Source organism: Centruroides sculpturatus, unplaced genomic scaffold (genome assembly GCF_000671375.1).
Source record: "Centruroides sculpturatus isolate CEXI.00-Female unplaced genomic scaffold, Cexi_2.0 scaffold315, whole genome shotgun sequence".
NCBI lineage: Eukaryota > Metazoa > Arthropoda > Arachnida > Scorpiones > Buthidae > Centruroides > Centruroides sculpturatus.
The window spans coordinates 100453-113402 of record NW_019384544.1 but is presented as its reverse complement, the minus strand read 5'-3'; the positions used below and the strand labels follow the sequence as shown (position 1 = coordinate 113402).

Below are 12950 nucleotides of genomic sequence, written 5' to 3'. Positions count from 1 at the left end.
TAAAACGCAAAACGACGGTTTCGGCAAAATCACGAAGTTCACGTATGATAGAAAGAGAAAAGCCATCATGAAAGAAATCTCAGCCCGCAAAGAGTCCAGGTTAATTTTCAAGAGAGCTCCTAATCTGTACAGATTATTAAGGAATGACAAAGACAGCATAGATAAAGAAAAAAGAGCAGGTGTATACAAGATTCCATATGAAAATCGTGAACTAGACATTAATAAAAATTATATTGGTGTCACTAACAGAAATTTAGGAGTCAGATTAAAAGAACACAAGTACAATATCAGTAAGGGATCTAACGCCACAATACTATCGCAAATGGCGCAAGTTGAGGGCTCAATCGTCAAATGGGACGAAGCAAGTATTATTAAACCAGTACATTCACCAACTTTGGCGATTTGCGCAGAAAAGATTGAAATATACAGGAGCAGATTACATGATAAATGCATTAATTCTAGGGATGCTGAAGGGTTGCCTTCCGCCTGGAAATACTTAATCAAGCGAATGGACAGATCTTAATGCCTTGTTTTTAGTGTTTTTTTGCATATCTTGCGGTTTATAGAATTTAGCATAATGTATTATTGTGTTACGTTTTTAATGATTAATTATCCTATGCTTTTTTTCATATACATATTTTATAATAAGAGTTTTTATTTTATTTTATTTTTATTTATACATTTATTTATATATATATATTTCGTTCGTTATTTTGTTTTTTTGTATTTAAAAATTTTTGTTCTATTTTCTTTGTATTCGAAAAAGCTTAGCCTGATGATGGCCAATAGAGTTGGCTGAAAACGTTAGCTTTTCATTAAAAGTTTTCTCAGCAAATTAAGGTGTTGTGTTTTTTTGAGTTTACAAGCAAGTGCTGAGTGAGATGTAATATAGATATTAAAATTACTCTTATATATTAATAATAATTATATCATATTCCATTTCGCATCACAGCAGCTCAAATTTAAAATGGGTCATTGTTTAAGGCCTTGGTTGCCAGTCTCAAACAGTCAGGGCACAGAACCAACCTCCAATAATAGTAGAGAAATAGAGCATTAAAATTAATCATAGATTATTTTCTCTCTGATAAATTTTCATCACTCCTTGAAAAATGTCATTTACAAGAAAAAAGTTCAAACTAATCAAAAACCTGTTTCAACAAAAACTACTACAACAATTACATTAATTAAAAAAAAAAAAAGAAAGAAAGAAAATCAGAAAATCTCTTAAATAAAATCAAACATTTAAAATTGTATACAAATTACTTATTTCATACGTTAATAAACTACATTTATCATTTTATCAAACTTAACAAATTATAGTTGTCAGTTATAAATGATCAAATTTAATTTTATGATTTTGAAACATTTAGAAATAAAAATTATATATACACATATATATATGTATATATATATATATACATATATGTACTGTATGTGAATTGTGAAAACGTAGGTATTCATTACACAAACTTGAAAATTCCTTATTGTAGAGCAAATTTAAATATTGAAAAACTAATTATGTTTATCAATTCCTCTCTCATAAACTATAAATGAAGTTCTAAATGAATTTCAACAGTATTTTAAATAGAGTTTCTTTAAAACAATATTTGGCAATTCTATAAATATAATTTAAATAATATATGGGCAGACCATGCAGAATATCTATTGGCTTTTAATACCAAACTTCATCTGTGTTTTCCGGCAGTGCTTGTGTAAGAAAAATTTACTTATGCCCCAAAAATTCAATATGACATTTTCTCTCCCACTTGTCTTTTGTTTGATTTTGAGTGTGTTATGTTCCAAATACTATAAGTAGAACATCAGAATTTTGTATGGACTTTTGAAAAGTGGGTGGTTTTGATTTTCTTGCTTCTGGTCTCCACCCTGCTCAGAAAATTTGCCATGACAAACTATCAGGCTCTCTCTTCTTCTTCTTCGTTTTTAAAAAAAAAAAGATAAGCTTCAGTCTGCTTTCTTTTTATAACAAATTGCTATATTTCTGTGCAAAACACTATGCATACATATCGCAGCAATGGGATGCAAATAGCCATTCCGATATACTGGTGGATCTGTGAAGTAAACCAAAACATCCGACAAAATTAATCCCACTGTTACATTACTGTAGTTATTTTTTTCTGTATGTTATCTGTAATGCCATATTGCAACTGTAATGTGTGTCACACGACGTGACTACGTATGGTATTACCGTGTATGAGGCAAGCATTTACAAATGGCAATACTATCTGTGAATATTCAAATACTAGAAGGTAATTTTAATTCATTATTTTGTCAAATTTTAAGATCTCAAATATTACACTGTTAAAATATAAATTTGAAAACTGCAAATTTCCCCAATATCATGTTATACATACAGTCATAATAAATCCAGAAGTACCTAAGAGAGAGGGGATAACTTAAAAATGAAAAATACAGCGGAATCTCTATATTCGTAATATTTGATATTTGTCACATTTTGATGGCTTCCCCCATATTCATCAGTATTTTCTGTATTCGATGTCATTCCCAACACCGGCACTACAATCACACGCCCACATGATCAGCTAGCCGTGTTAGCCTAGTGTTGGCAAATTAGCTAACTTTTTGCTAGATTTAGTGGATTTATGAACAATCTAGCTATGCAAATTATCTAAATTATAATGGCCTAGCTATTTTTATAATGCTATCTAGATATAAGAAAAATCAAATAATTTTAATGGAAACAATATAATTTGAATATTTTTATTAAGATGTCTAGCTATAAATTTGAATTTTGAGTTGGCAACACTATGTCAGCTAGCTGTAGTTAATCAGTCTGCCTTGTGCGGTCGTGTGTGTTCTTGGATTCTCGTATTGATTATTTTCAGAAACTCAAGTTGCAATGGCTCCAACAAAGTACACTGAAGAAAAACAGCAAAAAAGGAAAGCTGTTAGAATAATAATAGAGATTAAAAAAAATTAATCAAGGATTTCTACCACACCAGGTCATATACAACAAATATATGTAGTCTTCAACCAATATCCGGCGTGAAAATTCCAAACTAATATTGGCAAACACTTTCGATGCCCCTCCTGGGCTCTTCTTCACGCCAAATTTAATGTACTGGATTCTTAAATCGAATATTTTTAAATAAGAACATGCTCTGTTATTAGAAGTTCAAATAAGGAAGGTAATCAGTGCCTTTCCAAATTATAATTTCTTTATAATTTATATTCGTGGAGACATGTTGTGAGCATCTTATAAAATCTCGCATATTTTTTTAATCACATGCCGTTTCTAAAAATAATTTTAACTAGTGGATATACAATGTGCACATCCCATAATAATCTGGTGTATCGTATAATAAATTACGATTCATCCTCCAATAAATACTGCCACACTGTTGAGAGATTCATTTCTTCTTTAAGATTGATGCAGGTTAGTTTGCGATCTTCTTTGTAAATTTCCATTGCTTCCAAAGTTCTTAGATGTTCATGATGACGAGTGGTGCGGATGACCCGTGCCTCATTAAAAATCGGGGTTATGTCTGGGTTTGTTGCATATGTCGACAATGCTGTCGTATATTTGTTGTGGGTGATGTCTGCTTTATGTTCCTTTATTCTAGTGGCTAACGGATGTTTAGTGGACCCTATGTAAATTAGTTGCCTTTGCCATCTATCGTCCATTAAGGGAATGGTGTATATTCCCGGTAGCCTGTTCGGGTTATGGGCGTCTTTTCCGTTTCTTAATAAATTATATATGGAAGGGTTTCTTCTGTATGTAATTTTAATTCCTTTTTTCTTTGCAATTGAATTATATATCATTATCATTTGTGGGTTGTACGTTACTGGGACCCTTTCCATACGTTCTTTATCAACTGCTCCTGATGTCTTTTCTTCATCTGTTTTACTGTTTATATGAAGGCTATCTATAATCAAAATGGCTATCTATAAATGAAGAAAGTGATTAACAAAACATATTATTCACAAAATGGCATGTGGTAATGAAACTAGTATAATTTAAGACAGTTGGTCAGAGTTTTACTCCATGCACATGCAAGGAACTAGCTCTAATTTTACTCCACTACAATTCATTGTAAATTGCGTAACTTCCTGGTAAGAAAACCATTTTGTGTTTTAGAGTTTATGTTGTAATAGCTGTAACTGCTGAAACTGTTGTACAGAGTTACAACAAAGAAATTCTAAACTCTCCAACTTAAAATTCAGAATGATAAAACAATCACTTAAGATCAAATTGACTAGCAACCACAGAATGCTCAGTAAGAAATCTAACATTGATTAGACATCTACCAGACAACAAATGGGTTGTGGATTGCACATCATAGATCTACTGAGTTAAGTGTGGAAAAACAAGATTAAAGAATACCTTGAAGTTTTATTTTTGTACAATAAATATTTCTCTAATAAATTTTTGTAATAATTTGTATCATATATTGACATCCTAATGTATTGTACATATGTACACACACACACACACACATATATATATCACACATTCAAATCTCTTTGGGAAATCCGTAAAATCCATAGAAATAGCTTATTGCTGGAATTTTACATTTCAAATTTTAAATAACAGGGGGAAATGTTATTTAAAATTCAATTTTTTATATTATTAATTTCATTAACAATATTGAAATACTATTATCTTGTCATTTTACCATAATTTTTACAATGGTAATAACTATTGTCAATTGACATTTTAGCTCTTTTTCAATTAAATCAAATCTCCAAATTGATTATGCTACTGTACTATCCGTGTTTGTGTATTCAGATTGCGGGTAGTTTGAAAAAACCAAACTTCATAGAAATTATGAAGTATTTTTTTGAATGGCAAATCTTTATTTAAATATTGATGCTTAGACATTTGTTGCATGGAGATTTGACAGTACATTTAAACAAAAATATAATAAAAATAACAACTTACGAAGCATCGATTCTCTTTTGCCTTGTTCACATTATCTATTTTCAAATACAATAAAAAAAATTTTTTATTAATTTGGCAAATTATTATTTACTAATCATTTTGTATAAGAGCAGTCCTTGACTTTAGGATGATCAAAGTGTTGCATACAAAAGAGTGATACTCAAACTATCTTTTGTGTGCCAAATTTATCATGCAGTAACACCAAAATAGTTTGTAAAAATTAATTTTTATTGTCTATTTTAACCTATAGTTTTACATTTCGAATATGGTTCATGCAATATAACATATTCACCATACAAAGGTTTTACCCTTGTATGGTGAATATATATTATATAAGCAAATAAGATATAGATGGTGAAAGCTTTGGACCTCTGCTCTGAGGGAACCAGAGAGTTCTTTTTTTTAACAGGTGATCCATGTGTCATCACCTAGTTGTTGGTCTGAACCTGTGACAAGCACAAAAAAAGCTCTCTTGGCATCCTCAGGATGGAAGGAACCAAATATGAAAAAACATCTTAAGATATTTTATAAATTTTTATTTTTCTCTCTACGGAAACAAACTCCCTTTAAAATGTGTAAATTTATTACACAACTTTCAACATTTGTACGTAATTTTAAATGCATATTCCAAAATGCACAGGTCCAAAAGTCAGGAATTGCTCTTGTAATGTTATTACACCAATATAATTATTAATGTATAATTAAAACTGCTATTATATCAATTTTAATTTAAATAAACTATTAATATATGTAAAGTGTTATCTATTGTATTAATTAATATTTCATAATTTAGATATTTGCTGCTTTAAAACAAATGCTTCAATGTATTAAAAATAAAATTGAAACTAAACAGAAATTTATAAAATGTTTCTTTTTATACTACATTACTTTTATTATTATTTAATATTAAAAATATATAAAATAGAAATGCTCATATTGAATTCTGAATAAATCTTATTATGTTTTTCAAATTTTTCAACTTACAATTATAAATATAAAAATTATAGTCAGACATGTTTAATACATCTTTATACAAACATAACAGTATAGTAAAACCTCTTTTTAAGCAAACACCCTTGGAATGATCAAAAAATGCACACTTAATGGTGACATTTACTTTACTTGAGGTGATAGTGAAATTCTATAACAGTCCTAAAATCAAAATTCTAACCCAGAAAAACTATAATAAAAAAACTGCAGTTGTTTTGTTATTCATTTGCCATAAGACATAATGTAGCATTGATTTTCTGTGAAAAGCCTCAATGTTTCTGACATTGCCCAAATCTGAAGTTGCCAAAGTAGCATTTGCTGGAAGAAACAAAGCATTTACTGGAAGGGTGATCTGATGCATCATCCAAAACTGGTAGAATTATTCTATTCTTCCTCATTTTATTATTCACTTTTTCAATTATTCTTGGAACAATGTATGATAGACACATTTTTCTTCCGTGAAACAGTCCAAATAAATGCTGCTGCCAATAATAAGTGGATCTGATTTCTCATCAGTAAAACTTTAAAAAACGCAGCACAATACTCTCTTTTGCAAATTTACTACTTCATGTTAGGCTAGTTTTTTTTTGTAAAAGGCCATATTGGCAAAGCATTATAAAAAAAGAGTACAGTTTCATTAGCATTGAAAATGTCTCTTGCAGCATAACCCTTTATCAGATAGGACAGTTTCATTTTCCAGTTTTCATCTTCAGAAATATTACAAAGATTCTAAAAATCTTCCCCACTTAGAATCTTACATGCAATGTTGTGATGTTATTTAAATTTTTCTAACCAGCCATTAGAAGCTTTAACCTCAGAAATGTCAAGGCAAGCAGCAAAACAAAGTGCTTCTTCTTGTAATATTGGTCTAGAAATAGGAAAGCCTTATTTGTTTTCTTTCAAGTCACACTACAAATACAACAAATTAAGTTCTTCATATTTATAACTGGATAGCCATTTTTGCTTATTAGGATTATGTAATGTTTCATAAATCAAAAGGATATAGAAGTTACTTATCTTGATCTCATATATAGCATGATTTTTTGGGTTAACTCCCCAGTTAGGAAGTTTCAAAACTTCAACTTTTTGTATTAATGCATCTCTGGTAAAAAGAGTGCTAGCCAAAATTCCAAAAGTATACAATACTCAAAACTACAAATGAGCAGACTTGTAACAATGTGTGAAGTGCCCCCTATGCTTCCCGCACCACTTGACTGAAGGATCGACACCGTGTCTGCGATGACTGCATCATCAGGACTGACACCACTGTCTTATGGACAGACACAGAAACCACAATGACCACTAAGTTTGTTTTTTACACAAGTGGTCGCATGTATAAGAGGTCGGATTCAGGATGGAGGAGAGCTGGAGACAGCGCATCTGAAAGGAGTGCATGCTACTCACCACATGCTATAACTCTATCATCAAAATTATTAATCTCTTATTTACACATCAGATTATACATAGGGTTAACTATATAGTAATCAAATAGCATATCAATTAAACCATAATGGATTCCTAACTGAGAGAGAGAGAGAGTTTTACAGTTATGCACACAATGATAAATACCTGTAGTCATTAGACACTCGATAAGCTGGTAGCGCTTGATCCTTGATTATGTAGACAGCCTCTAGGTTCGTCTGGTTGTTAGATAGTTCGATGTAAGATCCTCCAAGGGCAAGTAGGTAGATGGCTTGTTTGGCTAGGTTGTTATTGGCAGCAATGACATTGATAGGGTAGTGGGGGTAATCCAAGACAAGAGCGAACACTTGATGTCAACCAACTCTCGATGACGGATGACCAAACTGTCGTCACTGATCTTTTTTCTTTCAAATGAGGATCATCACCCCTAAATTTCAATGCCCTTTTTTAGACAATGTTGACGAATTAGACCAATAACAATTTTTTGTGTTATGTTCCCCGATACAGTCAGTCAGGAGATGTGTCATCTCTGGACAAGGAAGCAAGTCTGAGGGAAAAGGGGATCACTTCCTGCTCTTGCGAGAGAAGTAATTTTAGCAGAATTTTTTTTTTGTAAATTAAGCAAAAATTTTTCCATTTAACCTGGGTTCTCACAAACTGCCTCTTTGTGCTCTCTGAGCAGTAAGGGGTCTAAAACCACTGACTACTTTATATCTCATTCCAGAAATTCTAGAAAATTCTGCATTCTTGTGCTACTTTTCACTTAATTTTTGTTTCTGGAAGTGAAATCTGTTTCACATATTGTAGCAGAGTTGTAGCCAACAATAAAAAGTCGTCTTTGCGAAAGATGACTGTTAATTCCTGGTGATTGGAAAGGACAGAAGTGAAAATGATTTTATATCTTCTGTATTTTCTATATTTTGTAAATATACCATCTGCCATTTTAAATCAAGGGAAATAAGCTACATGCTTATTGACTAGAGAACAATTAGGGGATATAATTACAACTGTCACTTAAAAAGGGGTACAAGACCAACTACCTGGGATTGATTGGAATGTTCATTCAAATGGCATAACTTATGACAATTTCAAAGGAAATTTTTCTAACTGTTCACCTAACTGAGATGTTTTCTTAGAAAGGTTTTTCGTATTTTCAAGATTTTATCTGAGAGATTCAATTTAACAAAAAAAATTACATAATACATTTTTTGTTACTTTGAGTCAATTTCTAAAAAGTCATTTCATTAATTATGGTTTCAGAATTTTTAAAATATATTTTCTGCCTTATTCCATAATTTGACAAGGATTAATTTATTACACAACAAACATTTTTGGCTAATTTAATTAGCAGCCATCATCATTAAATTAAAAAATGTTTGTTTATATAAAAATTAAATGATTGAAATTAAGTGTTTAGCTTTACAAAGTTCAATTCTCATCTTTAAGATGTTTCAGTACTTAGATTATTTGAGAGAAAAAACATTTTTTGAGGAACTGCAACATGAAAGTCTAATGCAGGATGTAGGGGAAAAAATGACTATTATCGAAATGAGCATTTTCATCATTTTATATATAAATTTACATCAATTATACATGTAAGAATTATTTTTACTCATTTTCTTTATTTAGTAATTCACTTTTATATTTATTTCATTCTAGTTATGTCTGTTGGAGGTGAAACCCAATCTTATTGCTATCTTTAGTTTTGGCACATTTTACTTAGTTGGGTGAAAATTTTAGAAGTCTAAATTACTTCACTAGATACCTATTTGGAAATGGACACAATTTATATATATTGAGAGAATTTTCGCATAACACTTGCAGTTTTGTTTTCTCTGATCAGGGCCAGTGTTATGGGCACATTTTCATAAATTTATACAAAATTTTCAGGCATATTTTTTTATTTTTATTATATGGCACAAATTGAATATTGTTTCAAAATAAAATTTTTAAAATTTTATGTAGGGAGATAATGGACATCTAATGCATGTCTTGCCCCAGGCAACAAACTCTAGTACCATCTCTCTCTGATCAAAGTTTCTTGATAGAAGAACTAAATTCAAATAATTTATAGAAAATGTTAAAACTAATTACTTATTATCATTAGCATCATAAAATGTCAAAAACTTTTGTACATGCAAGAAAACATAAATGACCTTGGATGACTATTGTGATGTCACTCTCAACTATAAATGGACAAAGAAAAGCAAAAAAACGGATGAAAAGGCAAGATAGAGTTATCTAATCAAAGATTAATTTGCAATTGTGATTTCAGAAAAGGGAATTCTCATAAAGCTATTTTTGTTTATTATCAGTTTATGGAAGTTTAGTCCATAAGTTTGAATTAAGAATAGTTTCTTTTATGTTAACTTAAAATTAAATATCAATTTTGTTTTTGTGATAGTTTTTCCTTTCCTTTTGCATGAATAGACATTTTTGGTTAATTGTAATTGCTTTATTAATAAATTTTGAATGTCTCTAACCCATTTGCTAAGGTTTTCTTTATTGTCAAATTTTAATGGCTGTGGATTAGTTTCTGTTATATGAATGGAAAAATCTAAGTAATGGGCATTCCCAAAAATTAGAAAGTCCAAATCTAACATTTTAGTGATCTCAGATTGTAAGGTCACATACTACTGGGTTGCATCTAATTCTTATTTAGAATTGAATTTTTCTTTTTTTTCTGGGATCTTGCAAGTCTTAGCAACCATCATAAAAATTAGAGAATTTGGGCTTTCATTATATGTCATTAATTGCAATCTTACATTAACCTACCCAATCATCATATTAGACACTGAAATGATTTTTTTAAAGCTAATTTTTGGAATATTTCTGTCTTAAATATCAATAATATACTTTTAGAGTAATTTTTATAAACTTGGTCAGTTATAATTACAAATTTTTAAAAATTCCTAAAGCAAAAATTTTTCTAGTGAAGAATAAACTGAAAATTGCTCATAAAATCCTAATTAAATTAAATATAAATAAAAATAAGAATATCATAATTTTTACAATGTTAAATAAAATATTTTACTATATAAATAATTAAAAATTAAATTAAATTAACTAACTCTGATCAGTAGATCTCTTTGATATTTTAAGAGTAACACTATCGTCTGAATTTTGCAGCAGAGTGATTGCTTCGCTGAGTGGCTTTCCGCATAGACTCTGTCCATTAATTGCTAATAATCGATCTCCAATGTGGATGGCTCCAGTCCTTTAAATTAAATATAATAAAAGTAACAAATTATTCAAATTTACAAATAATTTGTTCTGTGATTTTACAATGTTTTTACATCTGCAAAACAAAATTCAAAAATTATATGCAAATTATAAAATTGTGATGATAGCTATTTTAAATTAGTGTGAAAATCTGAATTCCAAATCATAATAATGTCATGAAGATAGTTTTAATGAATAAAATGTGCATAAACAAAATTCATTATAACAAAATTTCCAGTCCAAATTAGAAATATACTATTTTGCAATTAATTTCAGATCTATCCAAAATTAAATTTAAAAATTTTAAATTTTTCAGAAAATGCAGATCTACTATTTATAATCAATATTCAATTTCATGGCACTAACTTAAATACAGGGTGTTAAAAAAATTAGACTGACAAAATGAAATGGCTGATAGAGAAACTTGATAACCCACTTTTAATTACATGTCAAATTTTAAGTGCAATTTACAATTAAGTGGTAGTCAGACAAAATACTTTGTCTGGACCATGCTATATGAGCAGTTGCTATTTCCTTTCATCATCAAACTATATATCAAAGAATTTTCACAGTGGTATTTTGAATAATGTGAATTAACAACATTCTCTGTATAGCTTTAATAAACGTTTACCAGTAATGTCAAACTTCACTGTGTGGTATTTATACTGTACATTATAGGGCAGCAAATCACTACCAAAAATGTACTAGACAAATCTTGAAAGATGGGTTGTGGCAACCTCCAGTTCTTAGGACCAAAACTGTTTCAATTAACTTCCCTCTATGATCTATTCCATTTTATTGGTCTAATTTCTTAACATTCTGTAAACAGAATACATTAAAGCTAAATTATTTCAGTTTGTTAAGACAGCTGTGTACAAATTACATTTATATTTTATGCATCATTTTAAAGCTTATTTAATGTTGATTAGCTGTATTGGAGCTATTTTACTGTTTAATTTTATTTAAAATAATTAGAAGTAAAAATATGCCCAATTTTAACCTTGCCATATTGTCACTCCTTCCATCTATCATTCCAGCTATCACACTTAGTCTGGTATAAAAATGCTTCCAAAAATAACTTCAAGTTGACAATCTATCATTGATTTTTCATTACTTTTTAATTTTTAGTTAACAGAAATATTATTATAAATTAAATTTTGTCAGGAAAATAGATATCATTTCTTTCGAATAAAAATGATATCTAAACAAAGAACTCTTATAAATAGGTGAAAAAAAAATGCAAAAGTATGTTCAATTAAATTTTGCTGAATTAATTTGCATGCAAACCTTGAAATTATTTAAACAAAAAATGTATATTGAGATATTTTATAAGTCATATTTAATATAATAAATTTATTTGCCTTATTTTCCCCATTTATTTATAATTTAACAATTTTTTGCAGCAAATATTTTGTTGGGTGCAACTAGTTTCTAGATTGTTTAAATACTCATCCAGATAAAATAAGTCATTGTTATCAGATTTCTGGTTTCTCAAAAAATACATATTTCTGCTAAGAATAGGTGAATTATTTGTTCTTTTACCTCTGTTTACAAGCATACCTTCTTCCCAAAAACCTCTAAAACAAAGATTTGTAATTTAGAGATGAAGTTTATTAAACTGTACAATCATGAAAGAATAAATAGCACTCCTAAAAACCTATATACCATCAGATTGGAGTGTAAAAATTTCATTCTTGACACATAGACACTTATATTCTTGTTCTCATAAATACTAGTCAGCATTCATTGGTGTCAAATATTTTGCCTTGTGAATTGGAAAGAAATGCAAAACAAAGCAGTTCACTATATTGAATTCTTGTAAAATGGATATCATATTGTACAAGTATATCTAACATATTAAAAATACAGAATATTTTGTCTCAAATATTTGATGTTTAGCAAGAATAAATAAGTCAAAATAACAAAAATAAAAAATATATAAATATTTCAGTAATTGCATTAACTTAAAAATAATTATTATTATAACTATAATAATAACTCTCCCATGGTCACCACCTGGTCGTGGTGGGAGAGTCCAGTAATTTTACTGAACCATAGAGCAATGCAGGCTGGAGCACAACTCCTGGTAGGGACACCCATGCCAGTAAGGTCTATGGGGAGAAATGAAGCTAAGAGTGAACACACCCACATTCTGTAAAGGTAATTATCATGGTAGTAACCAGATCAAAGTGTGATACCAGCTCGGACGTCGCCCGGATTAACAAGGTCTGCATTCGTGGGTTAGGCAGAGGCTGACGTTCGAAAAATAGGCCGCAGTCTCCCTTGGTTACCAGTGGCGAAAGCAGCGCCGGCCCAAGCATGGCTACTGCAATGCCCTCAACAGATGTGAGGAATCAACCTAGCCTTGGTGTTTCTGTGGCAATGCATCCACAGA

The 12950-nt window shown here is 30.0% G+C and overlaps 1 protein-coding gene across 4 annotated transcripts in view; it reads right to left on the bottom strand.

Moving 5' to 3' along the window:
• LOC111623443 (glutamate receptor-interacting protein 1-like) overlaps positions 1-12950 on the bottom strand; it is a 54257-nt gene that overhangs the window by 3667 nt on the left and 37640 nt on the right. For all 4 annotated transcript variants that reach the window (XM_023366020.1, XM_023366021.1, XM_023366019.1 and 1 more), the window contains exons 15-16: positions 10405-10550; positions 4922-4956 (exon numbers count right to left, since the gene is read on the bottom strand). In XM_023366020.1, coding sequence (XP_023221788.1) covers positions 4922-4956; positions 10405-10550 — 181 coding nt within the window. The remainder of the gene's footprint in view (positions 1-4921; positions 4957-10404; positions 10551-12950) is intronic.